A 26398-nucleotide genomic window follows, 5' to 3' on the forward strand; every position below is an offset into this window, starting at 1 on the left:
TTGTTAAAACAAAGTAAGTAGATGTGAAAGTGAGAAACTTATTTGCCTATGTTAAACAAAATGGAAGATAATTACTTTCTCAAAAAAAAAAAAAAAGGATGATAATTATGAGAGACTAAAATGACAGCCTCACCATATGTTGTCATCAACATACATAATAAGGAATTTCTCTCTAAACAGCAAACTGAAATCTTAAAATTCTATGGATTTCTATTTCTTTCTAAATTCTTTTTAATGTATTTTTTATATGTATATATTAAAGTTACAATTATATTTTGAAACATATTCTAAAGTTATGTTAAATTTTCTATAATAATATATATATTTTTTTTGTAGCATAAAATTTTCTATAATAACTTAAGTTTTCTAATAGCAGTTTCTCACCAAAAAAAAAAAAAAAAGGTTTTCTAATAGCAAGTTTTTAGGCGCAATAGGCTTTAAAATTAAACAAAAAAGAAATCGTGGGACCAAAAATTTAGCTTCACAGTTATCCGCTGTAAAGTTTGTTAATATTGCTTTCTTCAATTTAGACGTCGTCATATCGTGGACGGCATAAATGCTATAGTGGAAAACTTTTTATTTATTTATTTATAAATACTAGGCTTAGTGGAAAGTTGAAAAGCTTAGTGGAAAATAATCTTATGGAGCGAGGAAAATTGTATGGGCTTTCGGTGCTCTTTTGGATTTTTGTGTTGACCTTGCATTGACCCATTTTTTCGGTAAGATTATCTATTGGGACAAAACTATTTTCAAACTTGTGAGAGAATGAGACACAAGATTAGGTAAGGGAAATAAACACAAGATTTTGATTCCTAACACATACCAATCCTCAAACCCCCATCAAGTCCAAATCACAAAATCTACTGACCCACTAGACCCAACCCATAGTTTCAAAGGAATACATCATAATATATCCAAATAAATCTTAGAACCACTATTTATACAATAAGTACAGTCAAATAAAATTTAAAACTGAATTAAAAAAAGTTGAAGGAAGATAAATTAGAGAAGTGGACTTTATTAGAACTATATATAAATTTTTACTCTCCCATTAAGAAAAAGAGAAGAAAGTGGGTTCTAGTCAACTCAACTAGTAAAGTTTTTAATGGTTGAATAAGAGATTTTGGAACACTCTAAAAAAAAAAAAATAAATAAATAAAAGAGAAGAAAGATTAAGTTTCAGGTAACTAGTAAAGTCTTGTTTACGCTTTATCTTGCTTTTATCATATTTTTATTATTTTTGGATTAACACTGTAGTGGAAATTTGATGACAATTACTCCTACACATTCTTGTAATTTCTTAGAAGTCCTGCTCTAATTTCTTTTTGAAAAACTATAAAGTTATTTTTATTTAAATGCTTAGTGGAATCTAGAAACTTTATGACTAATACATCCACTAACTAATTTAACATAAGCAGAGTGCAAAATAATTATGCACTTCAGGTCATTGATAACAATGATAAGGATTTGTAACTGTGTTTGCACTTGGTTTCTATTTTACTCTTTTTTTTCTTTCTTATTTAGAGTAATTTCTTTTGGGGTTTCTTAGTAAGGCTGATTTTTATTTTTTGGTCTCTCTATGATAAGTAGGAATAATTTTATGACAAAAGGCAAAGGATGCAAATAAACTATGGAAGTACACAGATAGGGTGACTTAGACATTTAGAAACTGAAAATGAAGAGAGTAAAAAATAATGTAGGGGAAAAAAAACAAAAAAGTGAAGGCTAGGAGCAAGCAAAAGTTCGTAATTGACATCAAGATTATTTATATTAGAGCTGCTTTGACATCAACCATAGAATCTTTACCCTTTCAAACTAATGACTATGCTTTTTTAAAATGAATAATGAGATCACTTTGCAAATAACGTAATTGTTCTTTAAAAAAATGAACATGCCAATTAATGAAAGGGTGTCCAAAAAATTGAGGTTGGTAATAGCAACTTAATCTGTTACATGCGTTATCATGAAGTGACTTCATTGGTTCCACTAAGGGGACACCATTGAGGTACAAACTCTATATAACCTCTACAAGGGCGCCACTTGCCTTCCTACCGTAATTGTCCTAGAATCTTTGGAATCCTTCAATAGTGATTTCCTCTAATACTCCTTGCTTGCAAAAGACCTGAACCCCTGGCACTCTAATGACACTCCCGGAAGTTTTGACTGTAGTGAACGTCACTGGATAAATGGCTCTGTGATTTCAGTCTCACTAACACTTACTTTGGGCTTGAAATATGAGTGGCCTAATAATATGGGTGTTTCAATGAAGCATAAGGCATGGGTTCTCTGGGTAATTCAAAGAAGCAATAACCAATTAAAGAGAAAGGGAAAGCTCTCTGTGTTTCATTGAAAGAGCAAAAATGGGCAAGGCTCTCTTAATCTTGCTCAGCACCAAAATCAAATATTACTGAAAACCCAAGCTCACTTCAACTCAAAGACCCCAAAGGCCTCACTTTTTTCTCATAACCATGGACCCAAGGAAGCTTCTCAAGAGCTAGAAAGAACTGAGGCTCAGCAATGAATAAAGATTATATTTGAGTCCTCACCAAAATCCATTAACAAAATGATTAGCTGAATATCAATAATATGTCAAAATTAAATGTGTATTTTTTTTTTTAATCTTCATATGTATATATATCTGTTGAATTTATAATAGAAGACGATAGTTTATGAAGACTGCGCACTAGTTCTTAAGGCAGACACTTTAAAGTATAAACCAACTAAAATCTAAATATCTCAAATTTACATCTTCGCAACTTATACGGTTGGATTTTTCAATAAGATAAATCAAAATTGTTATTGCTTTGAGCTTTCATAATCACAAAGAATACCTAATGCACATATACAACTATTATTTTAGTAACCTATCATCCCAAACAGTATTTCCCATTATGAAAGAAGTTGCCACGTTATCAACAATTAAGCATTGAAATCAACTGTGAAATGGATCACATCATATAATTTGCAAAGGGACAATCAAGTGAAAATTTCTTTAATGTTATAAGAGATGAATGATGCAAACAAACAGCTAGGCTTCTAGCAGCTACTCAGCTGCATATGGCAGAACTGCAACACCTTCAAAATCTTCCTGCCAGAACATGATTTAGGCAAAACCACTCCATCTGCACCGTCTTTGCCAGTGTTGCTTAACTGTCGGCAACACCAGCTATCCCTCCACAACTGGACACACTTGCCTCGGTACTCTCCTACAGTTACTCTAATCCAAATGTGCATGATAGGCTTGTGCATACCTGGAAAAAAAAAGCTTTACTGAGCATTAACAATTCATAAGCCAGCCTGTTTTGCACCCTCAAACATCACTTTGTTGAGGTTGTACCACAAGGCCAACAGATTTATGATACGACCATCTAGAGAACATCACATATTCCTGCTATTGAAAATGTAGATCCTCCATTCACTAAGTCAACAACTGCTTCAAAGAGCAAGGATAAATGCACAAAGTTCTAAGGGTCTAATCTGACCAAAACCATACAGCCCAAGAAAGACTACACTTCAGGAATAAATGATCCAAGTTTTCCTCTTCCTCATAGCATAAGATATAGTTTCACTCACCATGTTTAGGAGTTGTATGAGGCCATATCAGCTTATCAGTAAACCGATATAATAAAACTGAACAATCCTGCATAAAAGGAGTTTTTAGCAATCTATATTACAATTTAACAGGGCACTTACATGTGGCAGCACCCATTTCCATCAAAACTTGACATCAGACACACACATACGATGTAACCTATTAAACTCCTAAATGTTTGGGAAAAAAAAACAAAACAAAAGAAAAAAAGAAAGAAATAAAGAAAGAATAATATAACTATGAAAAAGCAGCAGAAAAAGCTATGTCCGTTCTAAATAAGATTCAAATATTATTGAGGACTCACCAATGCTTCTGCACAAGCATCACATGGAAGAATGAGGTTTATGGTGATTTCCTAACTTTAAAAATAAAAGCAGGACATGGCCAAGGCCATTTAGTAATACTTACCATTCAATATGATATATTAATGTTTGCAAAATGATACTTCTCTCATGGTAAATCACTGATATGACAAATCAAGTCTAACAATCAAGTAATATGTAGCCATTCACAACAATTTTTTGTTTTTGGTGACTGATAAAATGGAAGTATATGATTTTAGCTTTTTAGAATAGCTGTATGAGATATTCTTATTTTGTTGGACAGATCAAACAAAAAAAAAAGAGAAAAGAAAAAAGCCTTTTAAAAGTTCCAAATAAGTAAAACCCCTTTGCATACTTTAACATAAAGCAAACCATAATATATGGAAAGGACAAGAAGGAAATATATACAAATTAGAATTCAAGTTTATTCATTTTGAACTACCTGTCTATCTCTCATGACTTTACTAATGAGCTTGTGTTTATGGACTTCTAAATAAGGACAACCCAGAAGCCTAATTCTGAATGTAAGAAAAAAACATGGGATAGAACAATAAATCAATATACCTTTGGCAGTGAGAGCTTCCAGTGTCGATGTTTACTTGCTTTCCAGCACATGATTTCTACTTCTGTTTAAAACACCAACAAAAAGCTTTGTCTTGCCATTCTTTTTTCGCACAATGAAACCAAAGCAGCACATTAAGAAAAGAGTACAAGATTCAGAGTTTGCCGCCTGTTATCCAAGCTATTGTTCATAAAAAACTTAGGGGCAATGGAAGTGATAGGCTGATACCAGCCTTTCCATTCAAAATTGACATTACAAATATTTTATTAAACTCCTGAATGCCTGAAAAAAAATATACCAGGGGGAAACAAAATAAAGAAAGGAACGAAAAATCTAATTTACAAAAATATATGTCACTTTTAAATGAGATTCAAATATTATTAAGACCTGACCAGTGCCTTTGCACAAGCATTTCAAAAATATATGTCACTTTTCTATTGTATTTTATCTCTCTCAAAGTGAAAGGTTCACACAATTGTTTGAAAGAATTTATTCTTCCTCAAAACATACTGCCAATAATGATGCAGAAAGAGACAATAGAGAATAAAGGATAAAAAAGGGTAAATATTTGGCAATAGGATTACTACTCAAACTGATGAACATGGACATCTTTCCAGTGTTTTTTTGCTTTTTGAATCTATATTTGTTTTATCTCTGTTTCTCCATTACTTTCTTTGGGGCTTGATTTAATTTGGAAACCACTGTGATTTGGAGCTCAGATCAAGCACAAAATTCTTTCTTCAATATTTGTGCTTAATTTGGGTAGAATCTTACTTTAGCCACTTATAGTAAAGAATTAAGAAATCATTTTTGTAATTGAACATGCCTTTGAATAGAAACTAATGTGCTCATATATAATATCTCATCAAAATCTCAAAATTAGCATTTTCTTTGTCCTTTAACATACAGCTAATAATTTGGTTTATAAACAATATGTTTTGTGTAGTTTTTTGGTTGGTATGTATGTCATGTGTTAAAAAAATGCATATATGTTTAGACTTCAATAGGATTTTTCTTTTTTCTTTTTTAGTTAGTATGGTTTATTAGGAGTTGTGAAATTGAATTAACCATCTATTGAATGGATAGTATATAGAGAATATGTGTCTTAAATTAATGAGGTTGAGAAAATTTGTGTTCTAAGGTAGCTTAAACAAAACATAGTTTCTTATCAAACTTTGTGGTCTATATGCATTTATGATTTTTTTTTTTTTAGTTTCTTATCAAGGTTCTAAGATACATTTACTTTGTCCAGTATATAAATGTTGGGGTTGAACGAAATCTACAAAGGTCTATATTCATTCCTCATGAAAGGGACATGATAGGCAAAAAATAAGAAGGGGAAAAAAATTTGGCCGATTGGAAGGTAGCAGGAACAAATCTCACATCATTCAAATTCTTCATTTCTCTGTCTCTCACTTTGTCTCAAAAGGAGGATATTTATTCATCTACCTTAGCTGATGTTGAAAAAATTAGCTGATGTTGAATCAACATCTTCAAGTGGACTTGGTCGGATTGTTTTAGATTTAGATATTTGAATTAGATTTGGTTTTAATTATGGTATTGGGTTTAAAATAAATTCTGTATTGGGTATTTGTATTAGATTTGGTTTTCTTTTAAATAATTGGGTTAAATTAGTTTTTGATATCTGCCTACGGTGTTTGTAATTAGATTTGTAAATGAAGATATGTGTTGGGTGTTTAATACGTGGTGAAAGTGTATTTATATATTATTAAAAAAAAATTATTTCTAACAAATGTAAATAAAAAGGTTCCCGCACATAGTGCGAGTTAAAAGCTAGTGTATATAACTACATTGTTTGTCATTTTTTGATCTTTGTGAGTGATGTTGCCATTAATCTTTTCCCTTTTGTACAAAGTTCATACCTTTCACTAGGACAATGTATGATGAAGATACTGCAAGGCAATGAAAAAGATAAAAAAAAAGAGAGACAATAATCGAAGAGGAAAACTATTAGTATTAAGTTGAAGAGTTGAGAAAAGTTGTAGGAAGCTTCACGATTGGAATTAACTTCCTGGTGGCCAGCATGGATTGAGATCACTAATGCAATTACTAAAAATGGTTGAGATTGATAGTTGCAAAAAAGAAACTTTTTAATCTCAACCATTAATTAAAAAAAGTTAAGAAAAAAATTTGTGAGACAAAGGAAGGTAAATTGCACGAACAATACACTGAAGTCCTGCAATTAAAACAACTGGTTCTATTATCTGTTGTATACTAAGGTTATATTAAACTTTATAATAGTAATTTTTTAGGGGTCATCGGCTTTTTAAAAAAAAAAAAAAAAAAAATGGGAAGTGGGACAATAGGTGTAGCTTCATGGTTATCTGCTAAAAGTATGTTGATATTGATTTTTTTCCATTTAGAAGTAAAAATCATAGTGTGGACTGCAAAAATGCTTTAGTAGAATTTGATCATCAATACAGGCAGTAGTATTGGGAGAAAACTCTACTCTCCTTGATTGTAGTGTTCTACTTTGGCCCACTTCTAGTTCCAGGGAAGATTATCCAATGGAGCGAGGTAAACTCTATGCACTTTCGTGCTCTTTTTGATTTTTGTGTTCACCTCCATGACCCATTTTTCGGAAAGATTATATGATGGGGCATCTATTCTCAAACATGTGAGACATGTGCATGTGTGGATTCTAATCTCGTGAGAGATTACATCACTTGACCAGTTTACAAATAGAGAAAATAGAAGACATATTGTCATAATGTGAGTGTTTTTTTTTTTTTTTTTTTTTGCTGAATGAAAAAAAAGGGGGTCTCTAGTGTGAGCTCATCGACCCCACACCACGCGATGGCAATTGGTAATACCACGTATACTACACGGGTCTTACTGGTGCTATCGCTCAAACCAATCATCTCTAGGTGTTGGGACAAGGATTCCTACCATCAAAACATACCCCTGTGTAGTGTCATCACTAGAGTGTGTGACTAGGAAAAAATTCCATTTTATTTTGCTTTTCTATAATATAATATAGAGGCTATTATAAGGAATGGTCAACATAATTTGATTTTTTTTTTTTTTGTTTTTTTGGATATAAGAAATTTGTCTCATCAAACTATTTCATTTTCTATCCATATATGAGACCCCTAGAACAAAGTAACATAGCTACGATTTAAGTTCACTAGGGAGAAATTTATAACTATCATACATGTATCAAGAGCTATCGTCCGCTCTTAATGATAGCTCTTTATCATTAGATCAAGACATCAATCGGATTTTGGTGTAGGCGGGAATTGAACCCTAAATCTCTTATTCAACCATCGGAGACTTTACTAGTTGAGAAACCCACATACATTCATTTTTATATACACACAAACATATGTAAATTTATACGAGCTTACGCGAACAAGCACAACACATGCATTATAATTTTTATATATAATATTTAAGGCCAATTTATATAATAAAATACCACTCATGAGAATATGAAGCAGTATTTTTTATGTTAGCAAACTCATAAAAATATAGTATATCTATTAGATAGTATATAAAAGAGTAAGTTGTATCGTATTTTCTTAGTCAAAATTCCTCTTATAATTCTCAATAATGATTTTTAATAATTCCATGATCATCAATACAGTTTATATCCATTTTTGTTAGACTCATAAAATAATTAAATTATCACAATTTTAAACCATATAGTATCCATTTGTGCGTCTAAACTTTTAAAGAAAAGAATATCATATTTTTAGTTTATATAATTAGTTCCAAATTTTATTAGTTATACATTTTTATGAAAAAAAAAAAATCAAAACATAAATAATTTAAAGTTAAACTCATAACACTTTGAAAGGTAGATGATCGGTTTTATATCTTTTTCCTCTTGAATTATAATTTTTTCTTCTATATTTATTTATTTACCCTTTTTTTATAACTTGTGAACATTAGATTTTAATTTGATGTAACAGAAACCCGCTGGACTCCCTTGGTTCCGTTGTAGTTGGAACCCTACAGACCCATAATTGGTTAACCACAACTAAATTAGGCCAATACAAAGTTCGGAGTTTTTAATGGTTGAATAAGATATCTAAGGTTTAATTTTTGCCTATACCAAAAACCGATTAGTGTCTTCTTCTAATGATAAAAGATATAATCATCAGAAGCGGATACTATAAGTTGAAATTGCTTGAAACTTTATCCTAAAAAAAAGAAAGAAAGAGCATATCTATTGCAGATTTTATTTTATTTTTAATTTAAATATAAATAAATAAATAAATAATCCAATGTTATTTCAACTATACCATGTAATATTGTTCAGATAGTTGGATAAAGATTCCCTTGCAGTATTAATCTTGATTAGTTACTTTAATAAAACAAAAGCAATCCATTCACTTCGTGACCTCTACAAAGCCACTTTATCTGCCATTACCAAACAACTTTTCCTCCCTATTATAATTTCTCAGCATCTTCCGCTAAAGAAGAGGTAACTGATTGATGTCCCCTTCTTGTCCTTTAGCGAATTGATCTGAAAAGAAAAGTCCTCATGATTCCTTCCAAGTCATTTTCACTTATGCTACATGGAAAAGCCAGTACTTTGTGGAAAGTTGAAAAGCTTGATCATCAATAGATATTAAATGCCGGTGCTTTCGGTGGAAAATTCTACCCTCTTCGGTTTTAATGCTTTGCTTTGCATTGACCCAAATCACAAAATCCACCGGCCCACTAAACCCAACACATAGTTTCAAAAGAATAAATCGTAGTATATCCTAATAAATCTTAGAACCACAATTTTATACAAGAAGTACATTCAAATAAAATTTAAAACTGAAGTAAAACAATTAGAAGGAAGATAAATTAGAGAAGAGGGAAAACATTTTGTTGTGGAGATTTTTATTTCAAGGAGGGAAATAAAAGGCATAAATGTGTACAATTGGTTATAAAGCTCTAGAGCCTCTTAAAACAATGCTTCTGGATACAGTTCTAAAGTTACTTTTCTTTTATCCTTAATTAATACCCCCGACTAGTTATTCTTAAATGCATTTACTCTTGACTTTGTCTTTTTGGTTTTCTTCTTTAAATGTGTCATATCATATGGGTGGAACTTTTTTTTTTTTTTTTTTTTGAGAGAGAGTTTTAATATATGGTGTCCGCTTTTGATGATAGTTATATATCATTAGATCAAAACACCAATCATTTTTTGGTGTAAGTGGGGATTAAACCTCAGATCTCTTATTTAACTATTAGAGATTTTACCAATTAAACTAGCTAAAACCCACATATATGATAAACTTAATTAGTGCAATATACAAATAATTTAATCCCTCATTAAAAAAATAGAAGAGAAGAAAGTGTAAGTTTGTGGTAACCAGTATAAAGTTTTGATTACATTTTATTTTGCTTTTATTAAAATTTTTTTACTTGCTTTAGAGGAAACTTTTTATTTTAGTACGTGAGTGGAAATTTGACTCTACCCATTCTGCGTGGATTTTTTTTTTTTTGATACCATTCAGAAAGATATAGCTACAAAAAGTTTTGATTGACCATACAGCAGTGAATTGGCATAGTAATTGCCAGCTTAGCTAGGCTACTGACATTACTAATTACAACTCTTGGGACGTAGATAGAGTGATAGGAAACATCATTTTGAGCTAAGAAAGCCCAGTCAGTCAACGAAACTCTCTCCTTCCAGCTGGGAGGCCAAATACTATTACATTCTGCGTGGTTGAAAAGAAAGAAAAGAGTAACTTCATTGTGGCTAGCTATAAAGTCCTCCGTTTATATTACTTTTTGACCAACTATAAAATTTTATTTATATTACTTTCTTTCCATCTATTAAGAATCAGCATGCCATCATGATGAGTCACTCATAAATGCTTTAGTGGAATTTATAAAGTTTGCGACCAATAATGCACCCACTAATTAATTAATTCTCTGCAGAGTATGTATATACCTGTGTTGTTTGTCGATTTTGGATCTTTGTGAGTGATGTTGCCATTATCTTGACCTTTATCCTTTGGTATAAAGGTGAGACCTTTCACTATGTATGACACATGATGAAGTTATTTTCTATTTGCTTTATGTGCAAAGCAATGTTTACCCATGAGATTTAGGAACTAAATTTTTTTATTTAACTTATTTTTAGTGAATTCTAGTTAACTCAGTTAGTAAAGTCTCTAATGGTTGAATAAGAGATTTGGGGTTCAATCTCCGCCTACATAAAAAATCAATTGATGTATTTGTCTGACGATAAAAGAGTTATCATTAGGAGCGGACGTCATAGGTTGAAACTTGAAACTCTTAACAAAAAAATTGTATATTAATTGCTAGTAATAAATTTAGAGATCTTTTTTTTTTTTTTTTTTTCTAATTCAAGTAATTATTGTTTAATTATGTTGGGCCTCAAAAAATTTAGGGTGGTCCAAATATATTTTAAGGATAAAAAAAAAATCATAATATTTTTAAAATTTATATATAATAATTACTTTTTTCCAGGTTAACTAGCGGTACCAAATAGAAGGAAAATAAGTATTATTTAGAGAAGCTAAAAAAGTAAAAAATTAATTAATTTTTTTAAATGACACAACATGATTTTAATATATTTTTCAATTACATATATAGCTCTTCTTTAATGGTAAAATGATCTCGATTTTGTCGTGCCATTAAATTATAAAACGGTGTTGTTTAACATAAATGGGTAATTATTGAGTACTCTCGGAGTACTATAAATGCGTACTCCCCCCCTTTCATATAACTATGAGTCCCACTATTTAAATTTATGGTGGGACTCACAATTCATGTGAGAAGCTAATAATTACTTTTTTCCAGGTTAACTAGCGGTACCAAATAGAAGGAAAATAAGTATTATTTAGAGAAGCTAAAAAAGTAAAAAATTAATTAATTTTTTTAAATGACACAACATGATTTTAATATATTTTTCAATTACATATATAGCTCTTCTTTAATGGTAAAATGATCTCGATTTTGTCGTGCCATTAAATTATAAAACGGTGTTGTTTAACGTAAATGGGTAATTATTGAGTACTCTCGGAGTACTATAAATGCGTACTCCCCTCCTCTCATATAACTATGAGTCCTACTATTTAAATTTATGGTGGGACTCACAATTCATGTGAGAGGAGGGAGTATGTATTTATGATATTCTCAGAGTATTTAATAATTTTCCAACGTAAAGAGCCATTAAATTCAAAAACAAGAAGTGGGCTTTTCGTGTTTTAAGAAAGCAGAATCATAAACAACTAGGACTATTCTACTAATAAATTTAAGAATGGGCATTGGGTATTGCTGTATTGAAATCAAAGAGAGAGTCAACAAATCATTTGTTAAAACAAAGTAAGTAGATGTGAAAGTGAGAAACTTATTCAACTATGTTAAACAAAATGGAAGATAATTACTATACACACAATTTTAGTAAGGATTTTACTAATGTGTGTCCTAAGGGCACACATTAAACTTTCTATTTTTGGAAACATTTTTTCGAGAATTGAAAAAGTAATGACAACTTTTTTAATTCTCAAGAAAATATTTCCAAAAACAGAAAACTTAATGTGTGCCCTTAGGGCACACATTAACCGGACCCTTTTAGTAAAAGAAGAATCACATGATCATGAAATAGTGTAACAAATTATCAATTGTATTGATTTGTATATATGTGAATACAATCCTCTGTATGAATCTTTACAATGAAAGAGTACAATAAATTCCTTTGATTTAACCTCCAAGAAACGTTACGATTCGAAGGGGCTATGAAGCTTGATCTTGAATCGTGCTTTGATGTCTCCAAGTTGAATGTGCTTGATTTGATGCGAGGGCCGTTGGCTTGATCTCGAACTAGATTAAAGGAGAATCCTCACTTTGATTTGAAGAAATATGAATGGGCCTTGATTAACAATGAAATTCTTGTGAACTTTAGAGATGACTCTCTATTTTGGCGGAGTGTCAGTAGTGTTTTCTCTCTAAGTGTTCTTCATTTTCTCATATGAGAAATCTCTATTTATAGGCACCTCAATAGTATTTAATTTGGAATTTTCTCTCAGCATTTATTGAGAGTTGAATTATGAATTTAATTTGGTATTTCATTTAATAAGAACTTTCCATATAGGTCTTTTCTTCTGATGCTGCCATATGGCTTTCTTCATTTGATGTTTCCACGTAACTTGATTTCATTTGTTGATCATCCACATCATTAATTGGAAATATTTTATTATGAACAATCAGACGGTTGTGAATATATCATGAAATTTTGATGTCTACGATTACTTTCTCAAAAAAAAAAAAAAAAATGGAAGATAATTATGAGAGACTAAAATGACAGCCACATCGTATGTTGTCATCAACATATATAATAAGGAATTTCTCTCTAAACAGCAAACTATAATCTTAAAATTCTATGGATTTCTATTTCTTTCTAAATTCTTTATAATGTACGTTTTGTATGTATATATTAAAGTTACAATTATATATATATTTTTTTTGATGAAATGTTACAATTATATTTTGAAACATATTCTAAAGTTATGTTAAATTTTCTAAAATAACTTTTTTTTTTTAGCATAAAATTTTCTATAATAACTTAAGTTTTCTAAAAGCAATTTTTTAGGGGCAATAGGCTTTAAAATTAAAATAATAATAATAATAATAATCGTGGGACAAAAAATTTAGCTTCATAGTTATCCGCTGTAAAGTTTGTTAATATTGCTTTTTCAATTTAGACGCCGTCGTATCGTGGACGGCATAAATGCTCTAGTGGAAAACTTTTTATTTATTTATTGATAAATACCAGCCTTAGTGGAAAGTTGAAAAGCTATGGGCTTTCTTTCGGTGCTCTTTTTGATTTTTGTATTGACCTTGCATTAACCCATTTTTCAGTAAGATTATCTAATGGCACAAAACTATTTTCAAACATGTGAGAGAGTGAGACACAAGATTAGGTAAGGGAAATAAACACAAGATTTTGATTCCTATCACATACCAATCTTCAAACACCCCATTAATTCCAAATCACAAAATCTACTGACCCACTACACCCAACCCACAGTTTCAAACGAATAAATCATAATATATCCTAATAAATCTTAGAACCACTATTTATACAATAAGTACATTCAAATAAAATTTAAAACTGAAGTAAAAAAAAAAAAAAAAAAAGTTGAAGGAAGATAAATTAAAGAACCGGACTTTATTAGAGCTATATATATAAGTTTTTACTCTCCCATTAAGAAAAAGAGAAGAAAGTGGGTTCTAGTTAGCTCAACTGATGAAATTTCTTACAATTAAAGAAGAGATTTTGGAACTCTCTCAAAAAAAGAAATAAAAAAAGAAAGAAAGAGAAGAAATATTAAGTTTCAAGTAACTAGTAAAGTCTTGTTTACGCTTTATCAAGCTTTTAAGATATTTTTATTATTTTTGGATTAGCATTGTAGTGAAAATTTGATGACAATTACTCCTACACATTCTTTGTAATTTCTTAAAAGTCCTGCTCTAATTTCTTTTTGAAAAACGATAAAGTTATTTTTATTTAAAAGCTTAGTGGAATTTGGAAACTTTATGACTAATACATCTACTAATTAATTTAATATAAGCAGAGTGCAAAATAATTATGCACTTCAGGACATTGATAACAATGATAAGGATGTGTAACTGTGTTTGCACTTGGTTTCTGTTTTACTCTTTTTTCTTTCTTATTTAGAGTAATTTCTTTTGGGGTTTCTTAGTAAGGATGATTTTTATTTTTTGGTCTCTCTATGATAAGTAGGAATAATTTTATGACAAAAGGCAAAGGGTGCAAATAAACTATAGACATTTAGAAACTGAAAATGAAGAGAGTAAAAAATATTGTAGGGAAAAAAATAGTGAAGGCTAGGAGCAAGCAAAGTTCGTAATTGACATCAAGATTATTTATATTAGAGTTGCTTTGACATCAACCGAAGAATCTTTACCCTTTCAAAATAATAACTATGCTTCTTTAAAATGAATAATAGGATCACTCTACAAATAACGTAATTGTCCTTTAAAACAATGAACATGCCAATTAATGAAGGGGTGTCCAAAAAATCGAGGCTGGTAATAGCAACTTAATCTGTTACATGCCTTCTCATGAAGTGACTTCATTGGTTCCACTGAGGTACAAACTCTATATAACCTCTACAAGCGTGCCGCTTGGCTTCCTACCGTAATTGTCCTGGAATCTTTGGAATCCTTCAAAGTGATTTCCTCCAATACTCTTGCTTGCAAAAGACCAGAACTCCTGGCACTGTAATGACACTCCCGGAAGTTTTGATTGTAGTGAACATCACTGGATAAATGGCTCTGTGATTTCAGTCTCACTAACACTTACTTTGGGCTTGAAATATGAGTGGCCTAATAATATGGGTATTTCAACGAAGCTTAAGGCATTGGGTTCTCAGGGTAATTCATAGAAGCAAGAACCAATTAAAGAGAAGGGGAAATTTTAGGAAAAATGGACAAAGGCTCTCTTAATCTTGCTCAGCACCAAAATCAAAGATTACTGAAAACCCAAGCCCACTTCAACTCAAAGACCCCAAAGGCCTCACTCTTTTCTCATAACCATGGACCCAAGGAAGCTTCCCAAGAGCTAGAGAGAACTGAGGCTCAGCAATGAATTAAGATTATATTTGAGTCCTCACCAAAATCCATTAATAAATCATTAGCTGAATATCAATAATATGTCAAAATTAAATATGTACTTTTTTTAATCTTCATATGTATATATATCTATTACCGGACCTTGTAACCCAAGTGGTACCCGGTTTACCATGAAACCGTTAACTCAGGGGTTCGAGCCCCCACACCTGCATAAACAATTACCTAGGAAAAAAAAGAAAATGTATATATATCTATTGAATTTATAATAGAAGACGATAGTATATGAGGATTGTGCACTAGTTCTTAAGGCAGGCACTTTAAAGTATAAACCAACTAAAATAATATCTCAAATTTACATCTTCGCAACTTAAACGGTTGGATTTTTCAATAAGATAAATCAGAATTGTTATTGCTTTGAGCTTTCATAATCACAAAGAATACCTAACGCACATGAACAACTATTATTTTAGTAACCTATCATCCCAAACAGTATTTCCCATTGTGAAAGAAGTTGCCACGTTATCAACAATTAAGCATTGAAATCAACTGTGAAATGGATCACATCATATAAGTTGCAAAGGGACAATCAAGTGAAATTTTTTTTTTTTTTTTTTTGAGAAAACGAAACAGTGCTTTTCATTAAACAGGCATTACGCCTCTGTCCTGGATTACATATTGCAGAGCATTATTATCAATGTCCTCCATCCACACTCGTGGTTCATACAAACTTTTTGCTAGTTTTGCAAGTTGGTCTGCTACTTTGTTTCCCTTACGCCGAATATGAGAGTATGATGCTTGTCTCAACCTGGTTGAAAGGCTTCGTGCTTCATCTATTATATGCCCATAAGCTGTCAAACAGGGCTCTTCTGCATGATTTTTAAAATTAGGCTTTTGTTCACAGGTGTCTTAGACAATCATTAAAGAGGCTTCAAAGTTCAAACGGGCTCTAGCTACCTACTTAGAGAAATAGTAAAAATTAATAAAAGTATGAACTTTGGTTGTCTGAAGTTCAGGTCTTTGTCATTAGTGGTGAACCCTTTCGGTAGCATTGGCAGTTGGGTAAATAAATGGTTGTTCTTGATTGTTGCAAATAATTTTGAATTATGCGTTACATCATAGATTGTAAATGTTAAATGATGATTTGGGAATAATGTGAGTTCTGTACAGATTTCCAAGTTTAAGAAGTCCTATATTCTACCAGTGGCTGATGTGTTGCAACTCTTTAATATTACTTTGGGTTAGGGAACTTAAAACCTTAATATTAGTACACTTATTATAAACTGAAAAGATTTAAAAAAAAAAAAAAAAGGAAACAAAAAAAGAAATGGCATGCTGTTTCATACACTTCTTTCATGCATAGCAAATTAGAAATTCAATAGGGGATACTCCTTTCTATGGTTAACAAGAAAATATGCTTGCAGAAGAGATGAATGATGCAGAAAATATGCTTGCAGAAAATATCCTTTCTAGATTCGTTTGAATTGAAACACTTTGTGATCAACAATCATCACCCTATCCAAGCCAAGTTCTACTGGAAATTTCTTTAATGTTATAAGAGATGAATGACGCAGAGCAAAACAGCTAGGCTTCTAGCAGCTACTCAGCTGCATATGGCAGAACTGCAACACCTTCAAACTTTTCCTGCCAGCACTTGATTTAGGCAAAACCACTCCATCTGCAGATTCTGCACCGTATTTGCCAGTGTCGCTTAACTGTCAGCAACACCAGCTATCCCTCCACAACTGGACACACTCACCTCGGTACTTTCCTACAGTTACTCTGATCCAAATGTGCATGAAAATGTAGATCCTCCATTCACTAAGTCAACAACTGCTTCAAAGAGCAAGGATAAATGCACAAAGTTCTAAGGGTCTAATCTGACCAAAACCATACAGCCCAAGAAAGACTACACTTCAGGAATAAATAATCCGAGTTTTCCTCTTCCTCATAGCATAACATATAGTTTCACTCACCATGTTTGGGAGTTGTATGAGGCCATATCAGCTTATCCGTAAACCGATATAATTAAACTGAACAATCCTGCATAAAAGGAGTTTTTAGCTTTCTATATTACAAATTAACAGGGCACTTACATGTGGCAGCACCCATTTCCATCAAAACTTGACATCGGACACACATATACGATGTAACCTATTAAACTCCTAAATGTCTGGGAAAAAAAACAAAACAAAAGAAAGAAAGAAAGAAAGAATAATATAACTATGAAAAAGCAGAGGAAAAAGATATGTCTGTTCTAAATAAGATTCAAATATTATTGAGGACTCACCAATGCTTCTGCACAAGCTTCACATGGAAGAATGAGGTTTATGGTGATTTCCTAACTATAAAAATAAAAGCAGGACATGGCCAAGGCCATTTAGTAATACTTACCATTCAATATGATATATTAATGTTTGCAAAAAGATACTTCTCCAATTTTCAACCTTGTCTACGCATTTGTTTGCCTGCATGAGTCTAATTACTAAAAAGACAAATGAAATGAACATGGATGGTTTTCCTTGGTTATGATTTGAAATAAGTCTGGAAAATTTCAAGAATATCAAGGCCCAAAGCACAAAAGTTATTTGGTAATAATTTCCATAATTAACGAACAATGTTATGTATAAAATGAGTTTAAACTTTTAATATTACAAATCAATGGGGCAATGCAAGTGATAGGCTGATACCAGCCTTTCCATTCAAAATTGACATTACAAATATTTTATTAAACTCCTGAATGTCTGAAAAAAATATACCAGGGGGAAACAAAATAAAGAAAGGAATGAAAAATCTAATTTACAAAAATACATATCACTTTTAAATGAGGACAAGGAGGGCAGTGAGGAGGGTGGGGAGAGATTCAGAGTTTGCATACTCTGCAGATCTAAGTACTAGAATCCTTAGATTTGGGAAACTAGAAGCAGAAGGAGGATTGAGAAAAATATTACGTATCAAACTCAGAGACACTAACATTGTAGAAAAGAAAAGACAGAAAAGCAGCCCCACCAAAGGATTAGTAATGGTTAGGTCAGGCTTTTCCATAACATGTGGAATGGTGGTGCAAACCATTCCACATGTTATGCAACAGCTGCGCAATATGCGTAGGGGTAGGGGATTGAAAATGGCATAGCGAAGAGTCTAAATTATGGACATTATATCCACAAAGCTAAGATTTTGATTCTTGCACCCAAAGTATGGGCCTAGGTCAGGAATAGGGACAAGAGTTCAGAGATGCCTCCACTCGCTTGACAGAAACACTTGTGGAGATAGCACCTTGGGTTGGTAAAAACGAAAAGATGTGGCAGTGTTACTGAGGACATTTTGTCCAGCAAAGGAGAGGGAACTCTGCAAGACCTTGCTCTCAAATATCTCTCCCTCTCTCTAATTCTCTCTCCTCTCCACTCATTTTGCTTCTAATTCAGTTTGTGTGTGTTGCACTTTGTGGAGAGTTTCTATGCTTAATGAAAATTTGAGGGAGTGAAGTATAGCTTTAAATGGAAACAAACAACAATAAACCAGTACGATTGGCAGCAAAAGCTTTCCAGTTTTGATGTATACTTGCTTTCAAGCAGATTATTTCTTCTGCTTTATAAACAACAACAAGAAGCTTTTTGTTGCAATCTTTTGTTCGTCTTAGTCAAATTTCTAGGAGTCTCATTAAAATCTCTAATCAAACATATAGTGGGCAATCCATGAATATTTTTACACAAGAAAAAGATATTGTAGCAACGAACAGAGCTTGAATTAAGAAGAAAGACAGTGACTTACAGGGAAAAAAGTTGATTAACCTTCAAGGCCACTTTCACTTAGCTCTTCTGTCTTCACTACAGTCTTTGTACTCACTTGACTCCTCACAGTCAGAGTTACCGTGGGCCATAATTTCTAGGAGTCTTGCAATCCTTTTTGGGTGAGGTTTGTCATTAGAGCTTCCAGCCCCATCATAGTCTTCACGGGTTCTCTTGGCTTCGTAACCTTCCGCTGCTTCTCTCAGTCATATAGTTCGGTTAAGATCTTCAATGTCCTTCGCAACCCACATTTTTTCACCTAGTCCACTTGTTGGATAATTGTCATGTTCAGCTTTACTTAAATAATTTCTTTCTACTGACACCACTTGTAAAATTATATATCAAAATTATGACTTTGGCCTTTGGGTCTGGTTGATTATTATCTTTTTTAAATTAAAAATTTTCCCCCCAAGCATGGCTTGAGTCTGTATCGGATTAGCATTTCAACTCAAATAACATAACTCCTTTTTAATAATTTAAAATTTTTTATGTATTTTAAATTTGTTAACTTGATTCATTTTAGATTTAGAGACTTGGTATGAATTTGATGGTTTTATTTATTTTAATATTTTGATAGTTTTTTAATATAATTCAAATATTAGGCTAAATTGTAAATTTTTTCAATAATGAATTTAAATGATTTAATGATATTTTTTATTAGACCTTACCAAATGGCTCCAATCTGACCCTTACAGGTTGGGTTGAGTTGATTTTTAGAGCTATTTTGGGTTATGTTAGCTTGGGTGAGAAATTTTTGGACTTGATGAGGTCAATACAGAATAAAAAGTTTCTCAAACCTAAGCCAATCATGTACACACTTTGTTTTTAGTTTGGTCGTATCATTTTACTAAAAGCAATCATTTTATATTTTATAGACTAAACTTTTTTATAGGCTATAAAGTTTAAAGACCAACTATATATTTAACCCTAAAATCAAAAACAAAATATTTGCTCATGCAAATTTAGGATATTTCAAATATCATGACTTTTAAATTATATAGAGACTTATTAAGCCTACATTTGAACAAATCAAACTATTGACCAATTAAACTCATTCCCGAATTATTCGGTCCTATTGGGTCTAGTTGGGTCCATTCGGTCTTATTCGGTCCACTTCAGTCCTATTCTATCCACTTTGGTCCTATTGGATCCACTTCAGTCCATTATGTACTTTTTGGTTTTCATAAAGCTTGTGTGATAGAAGCCTTAACAATAGGTTTATGTACTGTACGGTAATAACTCTTTCTATAACGTATTCCGAATTTCTGACAACACTACCCCTCTCTCTGTAACAGCAATTGAATGAAAATGACAACAGCGAAGAAGAAGAAGTTGATGTCATCGGCGCCATGGAGGGGCAAAGAGGAAGCCACTGAACAGTTCCAAGACGATAACGATTGATGATTCCCTTGTCGAGGTAATTACTAGGTCTCTATTTTGTGGGTTTTTTTTTTTTTTTTTTTTTTTTTTTGCTGTTGAGAGAATTCTTGATTACTTGCTTTAAATTGTGTTTCTTTGGTTACCCATTTATTAGTTTCTTGATTACTTGGTATTGGTTGTTTAAAGTTCGTGTCTTTGTCATTAGTAGTATACCCTTTTGCAGTGTTGGGGGATTCCTGGTGGTTCTTAATTGTGTTTTTCTAGATTTGAGTTATGTGTTATATGAGAGGTTGTTAATGTTTTTGTTTAAGGATCATTTGGGAATGTGAGCTCTTACCAGTTGGCAATGTGCTGTAACTCTGTGATATGAGTATGACTTTGAATTAAAGAACTTAAAACCTTAGTATTACCCCAACAAACCAAATTATTAGTAGAGGATGAGAACTTCTTCCCATCAGAGAAAACTGATATACAGAAAAGAAAGAACAAATCTATTCTACTAGTTAATGAGAACTATAGTCTATAATACAATGGCAGACTGGCTGAGTGCGTGCTGGATCTGCTTTTAGCTTTCATCTTTTTAGCATATTTGCTCATGCGTTACTTTTTAAAGTCATTTTTTTTCTAGGTACAACTTTACTACACTAGAGTTTCATGTGATAGACGATAGCCGGTCCTGCTGTTTCAAACATTTTCCTTTCATTCATAGCAAGTTAGAAAGACAAATTTGATCAAATTGGAGTCTTGACTGTGTATTTGATTGTTAAGTATAGCTGGAAGGTAGTTAAAGCCAAGTTTAGTGGTTTGGTAGTTTAGTAGCAATGTCTGATTAGTTTGTACTGCTAATGAAGTCTGATTAGTTTAGTAGTTTAGAAGGTAATTATAACCTACATAACTGGTTCCAAAGCTCAATGTCCTCACTTAAACTTGTGTCAATAAGATCAACAACAGACCTGCCCGCTTGGTTTCTACAATTCCTAGCATGCAACAGCCAGTATACTTTTTAAACCAAATAAATCAGTGCTAGAAAGAGGCCTTAAAAGCATTTCAAAAGCACAAAAGTCATATTGTAAAAACATGCATAATTAAAGAGCAATGTTATTAATGATACAGGCTGATGAGAAAATCAAGTGATAGCACCCATTTCCATTCAAACTTGACATTATATATATTCTACTAAACTCCTAAATGTCTGAAAAGAAGATGACGGGAGGAAAAAAAGAAAGAAAAGAAAAATCTTACTAATAAATTGCAGAGGAAAAGGATTTGTTGCTTCTAATGATTGCATGCAGACATATGCCAAAGGCATAAATTAGTCCATAAAAGGTGTAAAGATAACTTCCTCTTCTTCTTTTTGGGTTTGGTTTTCTGATACAATAATGTCAGAAGAGTTGGCTAGTAGTAGAGTCCAAAAATGTTTATAAGACTTTGAAGCAAGAGTAGCCAGGGACCCAACATCTACAGTGACTCTCTTATGCGCAACATATATAACCACTAGTGTTCTCCAAATTTTATGCAATTGAGGTCTTCAATCAGCATAGCAAGTTGCCATTTCTCAAATTATTGAAACAAGTCTGCAAAAACCAAGCTGTATAGCCGGGCATCTGATCTAGCTGCATGCCATTTGGTTGCATATGGAAGAACAATAACACACTGCCAGCGCTGGATTTGGTTACATAACCAAAACCACCCTCCATCTCTGCTAGTGTCCCACAATAATTACAACACTTGGACACTTTTGCCTTGGTACTTTCCTGCAGTTACTCTGATCTTGCTGTTGTGCATTAAAGACTTGTGCATACCTGCAAAGCAAAGCATTAGAACTTCTTAAGCAGATTTTTTTGCACCCTTAAACATCAATCTAGAGAACACAAAATATTCCTGTTTTTAAAATTTTGGATCCTCAATCCATTGAGCCAACCACTGCTTCAAAGAGCAAGGAGAAATGAATTTAGTTCCATGCTCAAATCTAATCCAAACAATACAGCCCAAGCAAGAGTGCACTTAAGGAATAAATAATCCTAGTTTTCCTCTTTTTTATTGCATAACACACACTTACTATCACTCACTATGTTTCATTTCACTATTATGTGTTAATGAGTCTTCATGCCAAAACTTCCGCACGAAAATTATAAACTTCAAAGGAAGCTTCAATCCCCATAGAATCACAAATGTCTCCATCTAAGAGCTATGACCTTCCCTTGAGAATTCATTACCTGAATTCCCCCTACTTTCAATAATAGCTTAATTATGACCTTATATCAACTATGTGTTACATTGAGGCCATATCAGCTTATCAGTAGCTTCTCACCTTGAGATAGGGGTGGCTAAAAATTGAGCAGCAACTTCAAGAGAGTATCGCTCCCTAACAAAGTCCTGTTTCCAAAGACAAAGTGTAAAGATATCTTTAAATACCTATTAAAAGATGCAGATTCTTTTGACTTATCTAAGGGAAACCCCAAATATTATATAAAAATTTTAAAATTTTCAAAAATGAATGACAATGATTATCAAAGTGTAGCATCATTCCACCGTAAAATTTAATACATTTGAGAATGTGAGAAAACTTAATTTATAGATATAATACAACAATGATAGCAAGTACAACAGGAGGGCTTACCTAAGCAGGCTACCTTCTACATTTTTCAACCTTGTCTACATAGTTGCTTGCCTTCTCAAGTCTGAGTACTGTTAAGACAAATTTCCCTCAGATGTTATGGTTGGTAATATATAATCAAGTTTGTTGTATGGTCAGGTTTCTCTAATGTCTATTGATGTCCTTCAATTCTAATTCTTGTTGAGTCTCTTTAACAAGGTCTAACCCAATTAAATTAGAGATAGGTCATTTGGTTCATTTCAGCTTTTGCCTGGTCACAATCTGAAATAGGTATGGACAACTTTCAGTCAATAATTTGATTCATGAAAGTTTTAAAAAGGTGGAAAAACTTTCTAGTACATCAAGGGGCAAAAGCACAAAAGTCTTATGTTATAAACTTATATAATTAAACAGCCGCTTCATATTAAAAGAGTTTTAAATCATTAATCTTATATATATAAAACCCACTAACAAAAGGTAGAGAAAAGGATGTTACTCTTAAGTGGGATTGAAATAAGATGCTTCTATACAAGCTTTACATAGGACGGTGACATGAATGATGATTTCCTTTACATTGCAGAATAAAGCAGCACATACTTCAAGATCCAATTTTGCAAGAGCTGGGACTTTGGTGAAGTCTGGGGTTTCAATAAGTTTTTGAGACTTGTTCAAATTGATGAATTGCAAACTCCCAAAAGACTGTCAAAAGCCAAAAAATAAAAGACAAAACAATTAACTTCTACAAAGTATTTTAGTTTAATGATACTTCAAAAAGAAGAACTATAAGGGTTCCTAAATTACCTTTGTTCCTTCCCAAAGTCGTTCGATGTAGCTGCAATTCATGCAAAGTTTAACAAGCTCAGTTGACTCAAAACTTGATGGCAAAGATTTTGAAGGGTACTTTCTCCAATCAAGAATCTTAAGTTATTAGGAAGATGTTTGAGACTGTGCTTGAAGTGAATGCTATCAATTATGAGCAATTTTAGATTTGTCATCTTTGAGAAGGCTTCAAGATCCCAATCCACATCTTTTGTAGAGGGTAACTCTACGACCATGCCTTGAACTTTTTTTGTTCCCTAATAATCATGAACAAAAGGGATTAGTGGATTACAAAATGTATGATTACCATAACAACTCTAAGTTACACTATGTTGTTGAATTATATAATGAGGTACATGCTCAGGTTCTTTCAATAACCACTTACAGTGTTATTTGTCGGCACATTGTCAATATCTTCATACAACCACAATCTGCTACGCTTCCCAGGGGCTTTAGGGGACTCTTGACGAACTATATCCTGACCAATTTCTTGTAATAAATCATGCATCCACAATTGCTTTTTATACACTTTGATGAGAGATTTATCAATTAGAACACTAGATCCAATTTTGGCGTAAAGCTTAAGACAATTTAATATTTCTATGATTGTTTCTTGATTCTTATGATTAAAGAAACATGCAATATAAAAGAAAATTTCCTTCTCTATTTCTTCTAGTCCATCATAGCTCATTTTAAGCACATTGCTAATATTTTTGTCAGGATACTCTTTTAGCTTGTCTAATGCACTTTCCCATACATCTTTACTTTTTTTAAATAAAGAGGAACCCAAAATCTCAAGGGCTAAAGGAAGGCCTTGGGAATAATCTACAAAAGCTTGGGATAGCCCAATATAATCAACGTCAAGTTGATCTTTTTTAAAAGCTTTCAAACTAAAAAGTTGAAGAGCTTCATTATTATTCAATGCTTCAATCTCATATATTTCATTTATTTAAGGTCCCACCAACAAACTCCTATTTCTTGTTGTTATGATAACTCTACTACCTCGACCAAACCAATCATTCTTCCTAGCTAACTTCTCCAATTACTTTAATTCATCTACATCATCAAGAACAAGAAGAATCTTTTTTTAGCGTAAACTCTCCTTGATTTTGAGAACTCCATGATAAACATCTTGTATATTCATATCTCTGTCCATCAAAAGCTCTTTCAAAAGTTTTTGTTGTAACCAAAGTAAACCGTGTCTCTCAGATTCCTCCCTAACATTTTGAATAAAACTACAAGCTTCAAATTGATTGGAAACCGTACCATAAACAACTCTTGCTAGAGTTATTTTATCCATTCCTCCCATACCCGGAATTCCTATAATGCAAACATCATTTGACTCTATAGCTAAAAGTGACTTCAACTTCTTAGCTTGGGAATTTATTCCAACTAGTCCATTGGTATCTACTATGAATTTATTCAATTTATTAGATATCTCTTGCACAATTTTTTGGACAACTTCTGCCTCAGGGCTGCAAAGAAAAGAGAATAATAAGCAGTGAGTCTGACCTACCAAAACAGGACCCAAAATAAAATTTAGTAGATATATGGCATTTATTGTAGTTGGTTAAAACTGAAATTGGGATGCATAAATGTAATTGAATGCTTCAAGCCAAACTCGAAGGAACTACCCATATACTAAATGCTATGTTATAGTTCATTTTAACAATACAATTATGGATCGTTCCTTGAGTCATTTCTTAATTTCCATAGATAATTGTGTTTGAAGAATATTATATTCCTAGATTTTACATCTTCAATCATTAATTTGTTTTGCCTCTTTAGATATAGTTTCATATGAAACGTTTCCCTTAATCTCAAGACCTTGGCCTTGCCATCAGAGTATTTAGAAGGGGTGGGGAAGAAGAAGAAACAACCTAAGAAAGGGAGGCAAAAGAAGCAAAATAGTCGGAAATGAGGAAACCCAATGTCTTCATCCAAAATAATGTAAAAGGAAGATTTACTTTTCACAACAAAATATGTGTTCTCTTAAAACAAAGATCATTTTGTGTTTGTTTTGTGTTTCATTAAATATTGTTTACGAGGCAATCATATGAATTCTACAAGTTGTGATTGTGTTTAGTGGACGCCCTCTTATGTGAATTTAATATTTTCTTTTGTTGTTCCCTCTTTAGGTCACGTGGACAATATAAATAGACTAAAATTATTAACCTATAGTTTATCATCTAATTAAATTCTATTGACGAACCGTCTCACATGTGCCTGTACCATGTGACTCGACGTAAGTATTACATATCATACAACGTGTCTCCACCGCAGAATATTTTGTAGGATATTTCTTTTCTTCTTTTCTTTTTGTAATTTGAGATGCGCTATTTGCTGCCAATAGCTGTAAAACTTACCCATCTATAATATATTATTATATATATAAAAGTAGAAACCTCATGTAGGAGTGCATAAAGTTCTGTCATGTGTTGCTCTAATTTTGCATTTAACCCATTTTTTACCTCTTTTCATTAAGTTTTTTTTACTGTTACCCAAAAGTTCATATTAATTTATTTTTACTATTATCTCATTAATCTTTTATTAATTGTCTAAGTTTACACTACACTTTTCTCTCTTCTTCATGTATTTTAGCATACTCCCCATTTTACTATTAAAAACAAAAGAAAAAAATATATAAATAATTAAGAACTAATAGTAATAACTAACCAAATAAAGCTATGGGGAGAGATAGAGAGACATGAAAATGTTGTGGATTGTTAAATGAAATGCATTGTTTCATTA

At 32.2% G+C, this 26398-nt stretch overlaps 1 protein-coding gene and 1 long non-coding RNA gene across 4 annotated transcripts; one reads left to right on the forward strand and one right to left on the reverse strand.

Annotated features, from left to right (window-relative positions):
* Window positions 1-2932: 2932 nt before the first annotated feature.
* Window positions 2933-19132, reverse strand: LOC115960033. Of its 3 annotated transcripts, none has more exons than XM_031078731.1 (4): window positions 18836-19132; window positions 4480-4541; window positions 3574-3640; window positions 2933-3251 (listed from the first exon to the last, which is right to left on the reverse strand). In XM_031078731.1, exons 2-4 carry the CDS (start codon window positions 4528-4530, stop codon window positions 3037-3039), a joined length of 333 nt encoding a protein of 110 aa, XP_030934591.1. In that variant the 5' UTR covers window positions 4531-4541; window positions 18836-19132; the 3' UTR covers window positions 2933-3036. The 3 variants fall into 3 exon arrangements, with proteins under 3 accessions (XP_030934591.1, XP_030934590.1, XP_030934589.1); XM_031078730.1 differs by having other exon boundaries at window positions 4480-4579; XM_031078729.1 differs by lacking the exon at window positions 18836-19132 and having other exon boundaries at window positions 4480-5019.
* Window positions 19133-20092: 960 nt separating this feature from the next.
* On the forward strand, window positions 20093-25776 carry LOC115960034. Its single transcript, XR_004085065.1, has 2 exons — window positions 20093-20269; window positions 25436-25776. It is a non-coding gene; the product is annotated as an uncharacterized LOC115960034 (long non-coding RNA).
* Window positions 25777-26398: the final 622 nt, after the last annotated feature.

This window comes from Quercus lobata, chromosome 9 (genome assembly GCF_001633185.2).
Source record: "Quercus lobata isolate SW786 chromosome 9, ValleyOak3.0 Primary Assembly, whole genome shotgun sequence".
Classification (NCBI taxonomy): domain Eukaryota; kingdom Viridiplantae; phylum Streptophyta; class Magnoliopsida; order Fagales; family Fagaceae; genus Quercus; species Quercus lobata.

Excerpts from the sequence above, each read along its gene's own strand:
- LOC115960033 (XM_031078731.1), bottom strand. The coding sequence starts at position 4,530 with ATGTGCTGGAAAGCAAGTAAACATCGACACTGGAAGCTCTCACTGCCA. Across the intron at positions 3,641-4,479 it reads GGAAGCTCTCACTGCCAAAG|GATTGTTCAGTTTTATTATA; the intron begins GTATATTGATTT and ends CCTTTTATGCAG. Across the intron at positions 3,252-3,573 it reads TCATACAACTCCTAAACATG|GTATGCACAAGCCTATCATG; the intron begins GTGAGTGAAACT and ends TTTTTTTTCCAG.